The 16622-nt window shown below is 40.6% G+C and overlaps 1 protein-coding gene across 2 annotated transcripts in view; it reads left to right on the forward strand.

The window, feature by feature from the left end:
• LOC127027183 (microtubule-associated protein 1B-like) overlaps window positions 1–14352 on the forward strand; it is a 73254-nt gene extending 58902 nt beyond the window's left edge. The window contains exons 5-8 of one of the 2 annotated variants that reach the window (XM_050912753.1): window positions 3007–8147; window positions 8250–9607; window positions 11772–12010; window positions 12728–14352. In XM_050912753.1, coding sequence (XP_050768710.1) covers window positions 3007–8147; window positions 8250–9607; window positions 11772–12010; window positions 12728–12883 — 6894 coding nt within the window. In that variant the 3' untranslated portion in view covers window positions 12884–14352. Of the gene's footprint in view, window positions 1–3006; window positions 9608–11771; window positions 12011–12727 lie in introns of both variants that reach the window. The other variant, XM_050912752.1, reaches the window with a different exon arrangement.
• Window positions 14353–16622: the final 2270 nt, after the last annotated feature.

Here is a 16622-nt window from a genome sequence, read left to right on the forward strand (position 1 = left end):
CTCACCACCCGCTGACTGATGCCCAAGCAGCGATCTGTGCCTCCCAGCCAACTCCCCCCTGTTTTTATACTGGGCATGACATTCCATGGTATGGAATACCCCTTTGGCTAGTTGGGGTCAGCTGCCCCGGCTATGCTCCCTCCCAGCTTCTTGCACACCTGCTTGCTGGCAGAACATGGGAAACTGAAAAGTCCTTGGCTTAAGATAAGCGCTACTTAGCAACAACTAAAACATCCATGTGTTATCAACAGTATTTTCAAACTAAATCCAAAACACAGCACTGTACCAGCTACTAAGAAGAGAGTTAACTCTGTCCCAGCCAAAACCAGGACAGGGGGACACTCTTCCGAAGTCTAATTTAGAAATCCATCGCTAGTGTGCAGAATTCCCTGCAGGCAATGCCTAAAAGTGGTGTTTTCAACTTCTCCCATGCCAGAAGATTGAAGATGTCCCATTCCCCTGCCTCTGCAACAACAGCTAGCAGAGGAAAACCTTTCTTTTTACCTTTGTGGTCCAGGGTAGGAAACAAGCTTGTGTTTTCTCTGAGCAGCCAACTTGCTGTTTGCCATCACCAGCTGTGACACCTTTAAAACTTGAGGATTCCTCAACAGATGTCTCTCAGTGCTTGAAAAGATGATCAGGTTCACAGATATATTGCTTTGTTCCCAGAGTGACTTTGAATCCACAGAAGAGAAGGAGCAGTTACATCTCTGCGTTGTCAAATAGCATAAGCAGCGGAACTGTCAATATTCTTGGTGTCACCATTTAAAATGTAAATCCATTGAGGCCTTTTCTGGGGCATTCCTGAACGTGCTATTCCTAACAGATATGATCTATGTCTGGAATAATTTTTCTCCAACTTTTCATTGGCCAGCGCTACCAGTGGCTTAACACTGTCTGCATTATGCGTGCCAGCTTTCAGGAGAAAGAAGGTCAGAATTTAGGAGTATGAAGCAGAAATCCAAATACATTATAGTATAAACTGGAGAGGGCTAACCCCAAACCTTGGCCCCGTATATTCATTAGCCCAGTGTATTACCGTATGATTTTTTTATCTAGCCAGAAAATTGGCCCTACATGAGAAACAGTCTGCTATCTCCTTATGTGTGCAACAGACTTGGATTTATTCATCCAGAGGAAGTGATCTTTTACTACCTTTGTCTCTCCCTAATAATGTGTTTTCAACCCTGATCAGAGACACAGCATAAGGAGTACACTTGAGATCCTAAATCCATTTCAGAGCTGTGGTCTGTACTGTCCCTGTTTTCTTATTTCTGCAATAAACAACAGGAATGGTTCTCCTATTTTCCTTATCTTTCGTCCTTTTCAGCCTCTTGTCCTTTTATTTTGTTTTGCTTTGTTTTTTCCCTTGCTCCTTTTCAGACAAAGCCATGTCTGACATATGGGTGAGATTTATTTATACTCCTGTCAAATGGTTTGGATAGTAAGTAAGGCTGACAAAGAAAGATAGAAAATGTTTATTTTCTGCTTTATTTAGGTATTGGTTGGATTTTTGGGTTTGGGTTTTGTTTTTTTTTTTTTTTTTTGATAACAGCCACTGCATCTTTGTTGAGTTTTATTTTTGGTAAATGCTGAAAATAAATTATCTAACACAAAAAAAGGAAGTGAGACATACACACACAGAGGCCCAAACAGATCTAATGCAATCAAACATCATTAATTTTTTATATATTAATTTCTTCTGCTGATTCAGCTTGTGGTCCAAGACTTTCAAATTGTTCAGCTGTTGCATAATCTATAGCATCTTTATGAAAACTGTTCTGACAGCTTGAACTAAAAATTGAGTCTCTGCAAAGAAGGTCGTGGTATTTTGCATGATGATGTGCTGGCATCTTTTGCACTGACATTTTGTGTCTGAATTACTTCTTTAAAGAAGAAGTTTACATAATTTGGTGGTCTCTTTGTTAAGAGAAAATAGAGCGGAAATGGACTACATTTAACCTAATTGTCAGTTTAAAAAAAAGTCAAATGAAAGTATCTGGAACAGGGAGAAGGTGTAAAATATGTCATACTTTTTCATGTTTGTTTGTCTAGTAATCTGGGACCATAAAATATTGGGTTTTAGTTCAGACTGGAAGAGAACAACAGCTCATCGTACTATGGCATAGAACTTCTTATTTTCTGTGCCTTTATTTCAGCAGCTGGTTTTGGTACTAGCATTTTATCAAATACTGTCAAAACTAATGGAGTTATTCTAGATTTCAACGTTTGTGGTCCATGAGTTTAAGATCAAAATAATGATAAGAGCATTTTTAACCCTAACACTATTTTTTCTGGCTCCTTCTTTAGCCCTGGAGTTTCAGAAATACAAAACTTGTAGCTGTTTGCATTTCTGAAGCAATAACTCATTTCTTAGTGTTCTGAAAAACTCTCCTGCAGTCAGTTGTGCTAATCTGGGAGCGGTGCTGGCTTTTCAGGAGCCAGCCTGCAGAAGGAACTGCAGTAACAATGGTGTGGTGGAATATATCCCATGAGAGAAGGGGTGAGGAAGGCGGCTGCCCCTGGGAGGATGCTGGCCTCCTCTGGGTTGTAGTTACTCTCTGCCTGTTAGGAGGATGTGCTTTGTCCCTTAGGTATTTGGCTGGCTCTTCTGGATGGACTGGGGCAGCAGGAAGACTCATGAGCCAATGATAGAGATAGTGGCAGCTCTGGCAGCGTTAGCCTCATAGTCCTCATACCTTCTCAATATAAAAGCTTGTACCATCCTCCTATAAAGGGTGGAGGAGAGAAGGGGGAACATTGGGGTACTGTTGTCCTTTGGGCAATAGGGACCAGGAATAAGGTCCTTCTTTGTATTTAAAAAAATACAGTAGTAAACTAATTGTGGTAACAGGTCCTTTAGCTTCGAGGATGGGTACTAACCAGTGCAGAAGCAAATGCAAAAGGTTTTATCTATCTGATCAGGAAATATTATGTTCTGACATTAACTGTCATTAAAAAATTAATTTACATGCATTTTCTTGTGTTTTTGTTTTACAACCCTAGATTGGCGAATTATTGAGCACCACGCACCCTGCCAACAAAGCCAGCCTAACTCTTTTCTGCCCTGAGGAAGGGGACTGGAAAAACTCCAACCTTGACAGACACAACCTTCAAGACTTTATTAACATTAAACTCAACTCAGCTTCCATATTGCCTGAAATGGAAGGACTCTCTGAATTCACAGAGTATCTGTCAGAATCAGTAGAAGTGCCATCACCTTTTGACATTTTGGAACCTCCAACCTCAGGAGGCTTCCTGAAACTCTCCAAACCCTGCTGTTATATTTTCCCAGGGGGAAGAGGGGACTCTGCATTGTTTGCAGTGAATGGATTCAACATGCTTATCAATGGAGGATCCGAAAGAAAATCTTGCTTTTGGAAACTTATCCGGCACTTGGACAGGGTAGATTCCATTCTGCTCACTCACATCGGAGATGACAACCTGCCAGGAATCAATAGCATGCTTCAGCGAAAGATAGCCGAACTAGAAGAGGAACAGTCCCAAGGGTCTACTACCAACAGTGACTGGATGAAAAATCTGATCTCACCTGATTTAGGAGTTGTGTTCCTTAATGTACCTGAGAACCTCAAGAACCTGGATCCTAACTTTAGAGTAAAAAGGAGTGTAGAAGAAGCTTGTTTTACTCTCCAGTATTTAAATAAATTGTCTATGAAGCCAGAACCTCTTTTCAGAAATATGGGAAATACCATTGACCCCATCATTTTATTTCAGAAAATGGGGGTTGGTAAACTTGAGATGTATGTGCTTAATCCTGTCAAAAATAGCAAAGAAATGCAATATTTTATGCAGCAGTGGAGTGGTACTAACAAAGATAAAGCTGAATTCCTGCTACCGAATGGCCAAGAACTAGACATTCCATTATCCTACTTCACCTCTGTCTCGTCCCTGATTGTGTGGCATCCAGCTAATCCTGCAGAAAAAATAATCCGAGTTCTGTTTCCTGGAAACAGCACCCAATATAATATTCTAGAAGGACTAGAAAAACTCAAACACTTGGACTTCCTTAAACAACCAATGGTTACACAAAAAGACCTAACTGGGAACATTGCTAGTCCAGCTGTGAAACAAGCAAAGTTGAAACAACGAACAGACAGCAAGGAGAGTCTCAAGCCTGCTGCAAAGACACCACCAAGCAAGCCTATCAGAAAAGAATCTAAAGAAGAAACACCAGAGCCTGCGAAGCCTAGTCCAGCACCAGAAAAGCCTCAGAAGTTGGAAAGCAAAGAAAAAGTTCCAATTAAAAAAGAGAAACCAGCAAAAGTGGAGACCAAACCTATAGTGGCGGAAAAAGACACAGCAAGTAAGGAAGAACAATTAGTAAAATCTGAAACTCCTGAAAAACAAACTACAGATGTAAAACCAAAAGTGTCAAAGGAGAAGCCAGTGAAAAAGGAAGTCAAAGCAAAACCTGAAGAAAAGAAAGAGGAAAAAGAAAAACCAAAGAAAGAGGTTTCTAAAAAAGAGGAGAAAACACCCATCAAAAAAGACGAAAAGCCCAAAAAAGAAGAGATCAAGAAAGAAGTTAAAAAAGATGTGAAAAAGGAAGAGAAGAAGGAAACTAAGAAGGAAGTAAAGAAAGAAGCTCCATCAAAGGAAGCTAAAAAAGAAGTTAAAAAAGAAGAGAAGAAGGAAGAAAAAGAAGCCAAAAAGGACATCAAAAAGGTTCCTAAAGAAACAAAGAAGACAGCCACTCCTTTGACTGAAGCCAAAAAGCCAGCAGCAAAGCCTAAACCACAAAAGAAGGAGGAACCTGCTAAAAAAGAAGCAGTACCTGCTGGAAAGCCAAAGGAAAAAGGAAAAGTTAAGACTGTGAAGAAGGAGATCAAAGTCAGTGGAGCACAAGCTGCCCTTGCAGCAGTTGGAGTCGCTGCCACAACTGTAGCAGCTGTAGCAGCTGCAGAAATTACAGCCGGTGGAAACGAACTTGAAGCGGAGAGATCTCTTATGTCTTCACCAGAGGATTTAACAAAGGATTTTGAAGAACTAAAAGCTGAAGAAGTAGAAACAATAAAAGAAACAAAACCTCAAGTTGCACTTATAGAGGATGAACTGAAACTCACTGGCACAGTACAAAAAGAGGTCTTTGAAGTACAAAAAGAAAAATTAGATAATGAAGGACCTGCTGAGTCCTCTGATGAAGGCATAACTACCACAGAGGCTGAGGGTGAGTGTGAACAGACACCCGAAGAATTGGAACCTGTGGAAAAGCACAGGGTTGATGACAATGAAAAGTTTGAAGATGAGGGAACTGGCTTGGAAGAATCATCTGAAGCAGGAGATTATGAGGAAAAGGCAGAGACAGAAGAAGCTGAAGAACGAGGTGAAGACGAAGAAGAAAAGACACCACTGGACACCACAAAACCATATATGGAGGAACCACGAAAAATTGAAGAAAGCTCAGAAGAAATAATGGCTGAAGCAGATGCTAACATTAAAGATGAAAAGTATATTGAAAAGGCAGATTATGAGGCATCAGATGAACGGGCTGAGGAAGACCGGGAAGAAGCAATAGAAAAGGCAGAAACTGAAGAGACTGAAGAAGATGAGGAAGACAAAGCAGAAGACATCAGAGATGAAGAGGAAACTGAAAAAATAGAAGCTGAAGAAGATTATGTGATGGCTGTGGTAGACAAAGCTGCAGAAGCTGCTGAAGTTGAAGATAAATATGGCCTACTCATAATTACACCAACAAAACACTCAGAGCCTCAGTCTCCAGCAGTTGAACCAGGCTCTTCTATCCATGATGAGACATTACCTGGTGGTTCAGAAAGTGAAGCCACTGTTTCTGATGAAGAAAATAGAGAAGATCAACCTGAGGAATTCACTGCTACTTCAGGTTACACACAGTCTACCATCGAAATATCCAGTGAACCAACTCCAATGGATGAAATGTCGACACCCCGGGATGTCATGAGTGACGAAACTAACAATGAGGAAAGCGAGTCACCCTCTCAGGAGTATGTGAACATTACCAAGTATGAGACATCACTGTACTCTCAAGAGTTTGGCAGACCTAAACTTTCTCCACTTCCAGATGCTTTTAATGGATTATCTGAAGCATCCAAAACAGAGGCCACAGAAGGTAAAGACTATAATGCCTCAGCTTCCACCATCTCACCACCTTCTTCATTAGAAGAAGACAAATTCTGCAAATCTGCATTCCAAGATGTATACCGGCAAAAAGAAAGTGAAATCCAAGGCACTGCCAAATTAGAAATCAAAGAACCCTATCAAGAAGATGTTGGTGGAAAACGTAGTCCAGCCAAGAGTCCAGCTGACAGTTTGTCCCCTCCATCACCTGTTGCCAAAACACCATTGAGTGAACGTAGTGTGAACTTTTCGCTCACTCCCAATGAGATCAAGGTCTCATCTGAGCCTATCCCCGTTGCTACATTGCCTGATGTACGTCAAGAAGTTGCTGAAGAGCACTGTGCAAGCCCTGAAGATAAAACATTAGAAGTAGCATCTCCCTCACAGTCTGCCGCTGGTAGTGCTGGCCATACACCTTATTATCAGTCTCCCACTGATGAAAAGTCCAGTCAGCTTCCCTCTGAAACCAGTGAAAAGTCAGCAGAAGCTCCTGTTAGCTTTGAATTCAGTGAAGTCAAAGATGAGTCTGCAAAACCCAGAATAAGCCCTATGGATGAGCCTGTGCCAGATTCAGAATCTCCTATTGAAAAGGTTCTCTCGCCTCTACGGAGTCCACCACTGATAGGTTCAGAGACCACTTATGATACATTTTTGAGTGCTGATTTAAAGTCTCCCACCAGAGATTATGGAAGTCCTTCTGAGGGGAAACCTGAAAAAGAAAAATCACCTGTTCAGATGAGCCCAGCTTCTGAAGCCAGCTCTGTGGGCCTTTTCCAAGAAAAACAAGATGAAAAAAGCATGGAGTTTATGGTAATTAAGGAAAGCTTCAGCCTAGAAAGGAAAATGGAGGATACAGAACCCAGCAGCTCCCAGTCTTCACTGGTCTTGGATGAGCGGAAGTTAGCAGGTGATCTCTCACCTACTCAAATAGATATCAGTCAGTTCGGTTCTTTAAAAGAAGATACCAAAATGTCAATTTCTGAAGGCACTGTTTCTGACAAGTCTGCAACTCCCGTTGATGAAGTTGTAGCAGAGGACACCTACTCCCATATAGAAGGAGTAGCTTCTGTCTCTACAGCATCTGTTGCTACTAGTTCATTTCCAGAACCAACCACTGATGATGTATCTCCTTCTTTGCATGCTGAGGTTGGATCTCCCCATTCTACCGAAGTTGATGATTCCCTTTCAGTGTCAGTTGTACAAACACCAACAACTTTTCAGGAAACAGAAATGTCTCCATCTAAGGAAGAGTGCCCAAGGCCCATGTCAATTTCTCCACCAGATTTCTCACCTAAAACTGCAAAATCAAGAACGCCGGTACATGATCACAGATCTCCTGAGCAGTCAACTATGTCAGTAGAATTTGGTCAGGATTCCCCTGAGCAGTCTTTAGCAATGGACTTTAGTAGGCAATCTCCAGAATATCCTACTGTAGGCACTAATATACACCATATATCTGAAAATGGACCGACAGAAGTAGATTATAGCCCTTCAGATATACAGGAGCCTACTTTTGCACGGAAGATTTCCCCTGTGGAGCAGTCATCTTACTCTCAGGAGAAAGATATTTCAGAAATTATTTCAGTTTCTCAAATTGAAGCTTCATCCTCAAGTTCATCAGCTCATACACCTTCCCAGGTAACTTCACCACTGCCAGAGGAAACCTTTTCAGGTGCTGTTCCACCCAGAGATGTGTCACTACATTCTTCTTTTACCTCAGAAAAGGTGCAGAGCCTAGGAGAAAAGTTGTCACCAAAGTCTGACCTATCTCCATTAACTCCAAGGGAATCTTCTCCTCTGTACTCTCCTAGTTTTCCGGATTCACCTCCTGCAATCACAGAAGCGGTGTCAGCTAGTCACGCACCTTCATTGTCACTGCAAGTGTCCTCTGTCAAAGCATTTGGTTACCAGGAACCCCTAACAAAGCACAGTCCAGAACCTTCACTCAGCCCAGAAAAAGAAGATTCAGAGAAAAGCAGCAGGTCACCAGAAGAACTTAGTTATTCTTATGAGGCCACAGAGAAGACTACTAGGTCACCAGAGGATATTAGCTACTCCTGTGAGGCAGCTGGAAAATCTACTAGATCACCTCAGGCCACAGATTATTCCTATGAGACAGCCAGGAAAACTACTAGGTCACCTGAGGCCACAGATTATTCCTATGAGATAATTGCAAAAAATATGAGGTCATCTGAGGCCACAGATTATTCTTATGAGATGACAGGGAAAACTACCAGGTCACCAGAGGCCACAGATTATTCCTACGAGACAACAGGGAAAACCACTAGGTCTCCTGGGGACACAGATTATTCCTATGAGATAACAGGGAAAACCACCAAATCACCTGAGGCCACAGATTATTCCTATGAGATAATTGGGAAAACCACCAAATCACCTGAGGCCACAGATTATTCCTATGAGAGAACTGGGAGAGCTACTAGATCACCCGATACTATGGATTACTCCTACGAGACAACAGGGACAACCACTAAGTCACCAGAAGCCATTAGCTACTGCTATGGGACAACTGGGAGAACCACCAGGTCACCAGAGGCCATGGCTTACTCCTATGAGACAACTGGGAAAGCCTCCCATTCACCTGAAGCCACAGATTACTCGTTTGAGACAACTGGGAGAGCTACCAGATCACCCGAAGCTACTAGCTATTCCTATGAAGCGAGTGCACATTTCACTCCAGGAAAATCGTTAGCAGAATCCCGTCAAGATGTTGACTTATGCCTTGTGTCCTCTTGCGAATATAAACATCCCAAAACTGAACTTTCACCCTCATTTATCAACCCAAACCCCCTTGAGTGGTTTGCAAGTGAAGAACAGTCTCAAGATCAAGAGAAGCCATTAACTCAATCCGGGGGAGCTCAGCCACCTTCTGGAGGAAAGCAGCAAGGGCGGCAGTGCGATGAAACACCTCCCACATCCGTGAGCGAGTCTGCCCCATCTCAGACTGATTCGGATGTTCCCCCAGAGACTGAGGAATGTCCTTCCATCACTGCAGATGCTAACATTGACTCGGAAGATGAGTCAGAAACCATTCCAACGGACAAGACAATTACGTACAAACACATTGACCCACCGCCTGTCCCAATGCAGGATCGCAGCCCTTCCCCTAGGCACCCTGATGTTTCCATGGTTGATCCAGAGGCTCTGCCTGTTGATCAGAATTTAGGTAAACCTTTGAAGAAGGACCTCAAAGAAAAGACAAAGACAAAAAAGCAGGGTACTAAGACCAAGTCGTCTTCTCCTGTTAAAAAAAGTGATGGTAAATCAAAACAAGTGGCTTCACCAAAGCCAGCTATAAAAGAATCTTTAGACAAAATTTCCAAAACAGCTTCTCCAAAAAAGAAGGATTCTGTGGAGAAGGCAACCAAAAATATCTCTAATCCAGAAGTAAAGTCTCGAGTGGAAGAGAAAGATAAGGACACCAAGAATGCAGCAAATACAACAACATCCAAGTCAGCAAAGACTGCAACCACAGGTAAAGACAGTAGCAGTTCCCTAGTGTTAAGATTTTCTTAGTTGTTGCAGTGAAGTTAGTTTGCCTTTATATCAGCTGAGAATGCGGTTTGTAGCAAATCCCCAAAGAAAGTCCAGGTTTTAAATATAAATCCAGCACGTAAAGACTACATTTAAATGCATGAAATTCACTAATTTAACTTTTGTAATCTGAGAAATTTGATGTGTCAGTTTGCTCAGAGAGTACCTAAAATATAAAGAACTTAATACTAGCTGTCTAAACTGTTAACCAACTAATCGAATTAAAAGTACCACTTCTGTAGGTGAAGTGAAATCAGTAGCAAAGTGAACCACTTTATTCATTGTAAGAAACAAGTAGGCACAATTCTCTTGACATAAATTAATGCAATTTAATATTGTGGGAGGCAAAGGTACTATTGGCCGTTGGATGCTCTTATTTGCTGGATTAATTTTAAAAGCAGTATTTTAAAAAATTATAACAGTAGTAAGAGCACTTTCAGTGAACTAAGCATGTACATCACATAATCCAGTTAAAGTCTTATGCCATCAGAGATGACTAAACGTACAGAAAATTAATCTTATTTTGAATGACTGTTGTGTATTCTAAGTAGTAATAAAATATGAATTAGATTACTGAAGGAGGCATTGTGCTAATCTGTTGTTTCCAGTGGATTTTGTTAGATAGTGTTTGAGGGATACTTTGATTTTGCTGTTGTCAGGACTGACGTTCTGTTGAAAGCTTTTTTACAAGGAACAGGTCTAGGATTCGGCACAAACAAACCAGCATTCAACTGTCTTTAGCTTCCCCATTTCAAGTGGTCCACTGTTCCTTTCTTGCACCATCGTTTGCCTGTCTCTGTTAGTAGATGTGTTTCAAAGCAGCAATATAGTTCCTTATGCTGTACATTCCTCCAGCACTTCAGCTCCATATGAGATTCTTCTTCCTTAAAGCATGCTTCTCAGGTATACACTAGAGCAGAAGACGAGGCTCTATTTGATAATGACATTTAAGTGTAAAATGTAACATCTAATATTTTATCCAGTGTTGGTATCCACAATTCAGAAAGATGTATCACAGATTTTTTATGATAAAAGATGATAAAAGATTTTGTAACATAACCAATAGTAAAAACTCTCTAATTCAGGAATTCGTATCATATCATGATGCTTATTTGGCCTGTTGCCCTATGATGAATGGCAGGACATGCTAGACAACTGTAATGGACTTTGCTGGCCTTACAGTATGTAACCCTAAATAGTGTATTGCTCAGATAATTGTTTACCGAGCTTCATCCTCTGTAACAACATGAGAAGGCTAATAGAACATAAATGGTGATCATCTGGATAAAATTAGTGGTTGAATCCTGATTTTCAGTTCACATCATGATGCAGTGCAGAGCAAAAGCCACTTTTTTGGGGGTAGTATTTTTAGTGTGAGTGTTCAAACTTTGAACTTCCTTTTGACTGGAGCTCTTCTTAGAACAAATACTATACTATGTACAGCAGCAAAAACGTGCTTCCCCCTACTTTTTGTGAAAAGTGGCTAATTTGTGTATGCAAATAAGGGTCTAGCAGGCAAACAAACACTTGTTCTCAGTTTCCTGAAATAATTGCTTTACAAGTTTCTCTGTCCCAAGTTCCTCGTTGACCCTCTTTCTGCTCACGTGTAGTAGCTTCCTGATGCACCTGTAAGGCAGTCTGAGCATATCAACAGCTACCATGTCTTGCTATGCACTGATACCCCAAATCTCAGCACTGCTTCAAATCTGCATGGATCCCTGTGTGACCCTAGGTTTGACAATCGTGCATACCTGAGACTTTCGAAAAGCTGTACTTCTTAACCTGGAAAATAATACCACCATTTATTGAATGGTAATCACAGCCCTGCGTAGTAATTGTTGGATAATAGTAGTATATTAATGGGAAAGGTTCAGTCAATTTTTGGTTATGTGGTAGTGAGTTTTTATTGTATTATATACAGTTATTCAGGGTTTTCCTCCCATTGCAATCATAATTGGGATACAACAAAGCTGGAACATGTCATTAGATGTAGGAGGGTAATGCCATAATTGGACACATCTCACCTCAGCAGTTATAACAGTAATTAATAAATGCATGTTTTTAACGAGCCTGTGATATATTCTTTTGTTGTTTGATTTCCAAAGGACCTGGGAATACTAAGGTGGCAAAATCTACAGCAGTGCCTCCAGGACCTCCGGTGTATTTGGATCTGGTGTACATTCCCAACCACAGCAACAGCAAGAACGTCGACGTTGAGTTTTTCAAGAGGGTGCGGTCATCCTACTACGTGGTGAGCGGGAACGATTCTGCAGCCGAGGAGCCAAGCAGGGCTGTTCTGGACTCCCTGCTGGAGGGCAAGGCACAGTGGGAGAGTAACATGCAGGTAGGGTCTTCACTAGTATCTCTACCTGGAAATTTAACCTTCTCCGGGAAGCAACTACGGGAAGCCAGAGTGTCTCTAGAGTGGGTGTCGGCTGCCAGGGAATGGGGCCCCAGGCTGGGCACCTCATTTCACTGATGATGTGAGAGGACACCCGAGTGAAGCACAGAGCTGCACCGCACTCAGCTGCTTCCCTATTTCTGACCTGTTGCTGATGAATAAAACAAGTTGGAGCTGGTTTACAGGGCCATTTGGTTGTTTCGTCTTGTTACTATACCATATATGATCCAAGTTTGGAAACGTTGCAGTCTGTAAGTAGGAAAGAAAAGTGAATGTTTCATGGTTTATATGGTAATCACGTACACTTGGAAACTTCATGTGCCTTTCCATCATGTCAATAAGTAAACAAAACATTCGGCCATAATCTGAAGAGCTATCATGGCAGACTACAGACTGCTACTTTTCTGGAAAGCTGCATCTCAGCACCTTACAAAACCAAGGTTTTATTTTGATAAACTACTTCTTTGCAGTCATTTTACCTTACCTACGGGTTTGTTTATTTCCTTTTATCCATCCATTTATTCAAGTATTTATTGCATAAAGACCCACTCTTTCCAAAAGGGAAAGACACGTGTTGGCTAGGGCTTCTTACAAAGACGTTTTTCTTATCAGCTGTTTCCATTGTCCGTTCCTCAGGACTTCTCCTGTTTTGTGTTGCAGGTGACCTTAATCCCAACCCATGACTCAGAAGTGATGAGGGAATGGTACCAAGAGACCCATGAGAAACAGCAGGACCTCAACATCATGGTTTTGGCAAGCAGCAGCACTGTTGTTATGCAAGATGAATCTTTTCCTGCATGCAAGATTGAACTGTAAGAACGAGACCATGCACCACAAGATTAAACTTTGTTTCCAGAAATTCTTCAGTTTGAAAACACCTTTTCTAAAAATTCAACCCATCTATTTCGACTGCTGAACTATATACCTGCCAAATGCTATACTGTGTCACAGTGATGCAAGTCACTAATATTTTTCAGTCTTTGCTGATTGCTAAGGGAAATAACAGTATTCCCATAGTAGGGTTCAAATTACTGCGAAAATACAGATCCAGTTTCATCTCTGCTGAACGTTTGGAAACCATGCACTAGCAACCCCACCTGACTTCTGCCAGGTAGAGGCATTTGCCATCTAAAGAAACACAAAGAGAGAGAAAGAGAGGGAGGGGTAGGAGGAGAAAGTAACAAATAATTAGATCTGCATTAGTCTCATGGCAATAGATGTATCGCTTACTGCAGTGTGCTTATGCTCTCACATGAAAATATAGTTTTGAATTTGTATCCATCTGAGCTATCGTAAGGGGGATTCTTTTTTTATAGAATTAAGTTAGCTGGAAAATAAAAAGAAACAGAATGTGGCTAGGAAGGGACATACAACCTAAACACTCATCGGCAGTTTTCCACTTTAATTTGAACTCTGCATACTGACATACCATAACAATCATAGGCCAAGTATGCACATAGTCTGCACCCCATCCAGAAGTCTAAAACTTTTCTTTCAACATGCAGAATTGTTGGTCTAAGGCATGCTCCCAGTGAAAGTCCACTCACTCCAGCCCGAACTGACCAGTCCACATGCTTGAACACCCATGTCCACTGTCGATTACCTGAAGCAAAATACCAAAGCGGTTGGGAGTACATACAGTAGACAATTTGCCTTAGAAAGTGACTTGAATGTACAAAGAAACTTGATGTACTTATTTTTTAATGTTGAGACAGCAGATTTATAAAACATCTGTGTAGGATCATAGTTACACCAGTAAAGAAGTGTGAGTGTGCATGTGTGGTACTAGAAACCTATCTGACTGGTCAAACGGCTTGGTGCTATGAATTAAATATGTTAGCTATGTGAACGCTTCATTGATGCACCTGGACAGTTCAACAAGGCACGATGAGCATTTTTTTGAAAGCTGCTTTTGTACTGTGGAAGCAAGATTGAAGTGGTGTCCAGTATCAGAGTTACAAAACTTAGTGAAATTTGCAGAATGATGAAAAAGGTTACCTGCGAGCCTGTACAGTCTTCAACCTTCCTTTGTCTTACCTTATTTTATTTGTTTAATTTAAGAGTGAATATGGGAACAAATGTACAGAAACCTTTTTTTTAGTGGTGCGTGAACTTTTAATAGATGAATTTTTAACAAATGTTTTCATTTACAGGAAAATGCAAAGAAAAATTTTTCAGGTGAAGGCAATTTTTTTAGTAGTTTTGTAAGATAAATGAATAATGTTGTTTAAGGTTCTAGTGAGAATGGATATTGAGGTAAAATTTATTTAAAATAGTCAACTGCCAATACCTTTTGGGGGGTGGGGGGTGGGGGTGGAAGGGCACCCTGGCGGTAAAATTAATCTATTGATGATGACAGAAAATGGGATTTTGAAAAGTTGATTGCCTAATACTTACAAGGGTGTAACCTACATTTTCAATCCTCACAAGATCTTGAAAAAAGATAGAATAAGCAATAAGCTAAAATAAGTGACCCTTCCCTTCCCTTCCCTTCCCTTCCCTTCCCTTCCCTTCCCTTCCCTTCCCTTCCCTTCCCTTCCCTTCCCTTCCCTTCCCTTCCCTTCCCTTCCCTTCCCTTCCCTTCCCTTCCCTTCCCTTCCCTTCCCTTCCCTTCCCTTCCCTCATTTCCTTTTTCCTCCTCTCATTTCCTATTCTTTTACTCTTCGTCTTCCTTTCTTCTTCCTTTCCTCTTCCTTACCTTGCCTCTTCTTTTACTCTTCCTTTCCTTTCCTTTCCTTTCCTTTCCTTTCCTTTCCTTTCCTTTCCTCCTTCCTCTCCCCCTTCCTTTCCTTCTCTAGACTGCTTGCAGAGGAACAGCATCACTGTTCTGTGATTTAAGACAGTTTGGATTTTTTAGTCTCAGAAGTTTTACCCCAATTAAAAAAATCTTGTTACATTGTAGAAGGTTTGCAAATCTGATGTTAAAGAAGGTGTAAAGGCCTCCAGAATGGAGATATGTGCTGGTCGGTATGATTCACCATTATGGCTGGTATTAAGTTTCACAATGTAGTGAACTATGACCTAATTTTATTTTCTTTACTTATAATTTATTTCGATTTTACATTGTTAGGATATTTTTGTTTAATAGGTATATGTTTGCACTCCTAATTTTTAAGAGTTTTTTTTTTATACTGCTTTAGGGTCCTTTAAATATGGGCTCCTGAGGCCCATTTAATGCTGTGAATTACTGTTTGTCAGTTGTTGGGGGTTTTGATTTATTTTTAATGTCTTCTCTTTTTTTAGGTATCTATCTCTAGCAATGCTGTTTTATTTATTGCTATACCTTTTAAGTTGTTAAGAATAACTCGGAATGACTATGGCAAAAAAGGCAGATGGAAATGTATTGTGAAAACAAACATATTTGCTGGGCTCATAATCATTCACTTAAAATTGCTTTTGTAATACATAGTCTACAAAGTTATAGGCAAAATGTTTGGCAGAATAGTTGTACTATTTCTACAATTCTTTCTGCTTTGTCTACTTTCTTATATAGGTCAGAGATCAAACTTTTTGAGTGGGTGGGAACAGATTTTCTGATTTTCTGACAATATCTGAAATGGTTTGTATCTCTGCTTTGGTAGAAAATCTGTTTTAAGTACAGCAGTGGTCCTGAGACTAATCTCACTTATGCCACTTACTCCTGTGAATTAGGAGCAATTTCACTACAGTCAGGAAAGTTACAGTCATTTGGTCCTACTGTAAATGAAATTGGAATCAAGCCTTACATCTCCCCAAGCAAGTTTGTGATGGCTCAAGCATTTGATTTACTTTTAAAATAATAATTAGACAGTTACAGCTGGTCTTAAAATGTACATTTGCTTTTTTGCTGCTACAAGAATATTAAAACCCCAGTCTGGCTATTCTGAGGTATTGTAATGCCTGTTCCATCCATTCCCTTTCAAATGGCAATGGCACCTGGGTGCAACACAGCGATGAACTCCTCCATTAGCTCCTCTTGCCCTTAATGTCTTTCCTGCCAGTGGAACTAATCTAAGTGTGCTAGTCCTAGTACTACACAATTAGTTTAGTGTAACAGTCATCAAAATGTACCATGTACATTAACGATGAGTGCTGTTGATCAGCATAGATTTCTAGGAGCATGGTTTGTTATTGATTACTCTAATTATAAAGATTCAATATCTGAGTGTAAAGGACACTCCATTTAAATGATGGTATTACCCATAACAGCATCCCCAGTCATGATCTTTATGCTATTACTATACTGCTTCATATAATTCAATGAAGAATTAACTTTGGAGATCCCACCCCACTCCTGAACTTGGACAGGGCCTCTCTTGCATGCCTTTTCAAAGTCCTGTGGTGGGCCTGACTTCATTGACCTCTATTTTCATCCCATCTTTCATAGCAATCACTTTTGATTTTTTTTTTACTTACTTTACCTACTGTGGTGAATGGAGATAACTGTGTATATGAATGTTGTTTTTTTTAATTGTCTACAATAGCTTACACATTCTAGGAGAGTTCCGGTACTCATTTACTAAGATTTAATCAATTTGTTAACTGAATTTTCAATCCCTCCCACCACAAGCAAGTC

The sequence above is a fragment of the Gymnogyps californianus genome, chromosome Z (assembly GCF_018139145.2).
Source record: "Gymnogyps californianus isolate 813 chromosome Z, ASM1813914v2, whole genome shotgun sequence".
Classification (NCBI taxonomy): domain Eukaryota; kingdom Metazoa; phylum Chordata; class Aves; order Accipitriformes; family Cathartidae; genus Gymnogyps; species Gymnogyps californianus.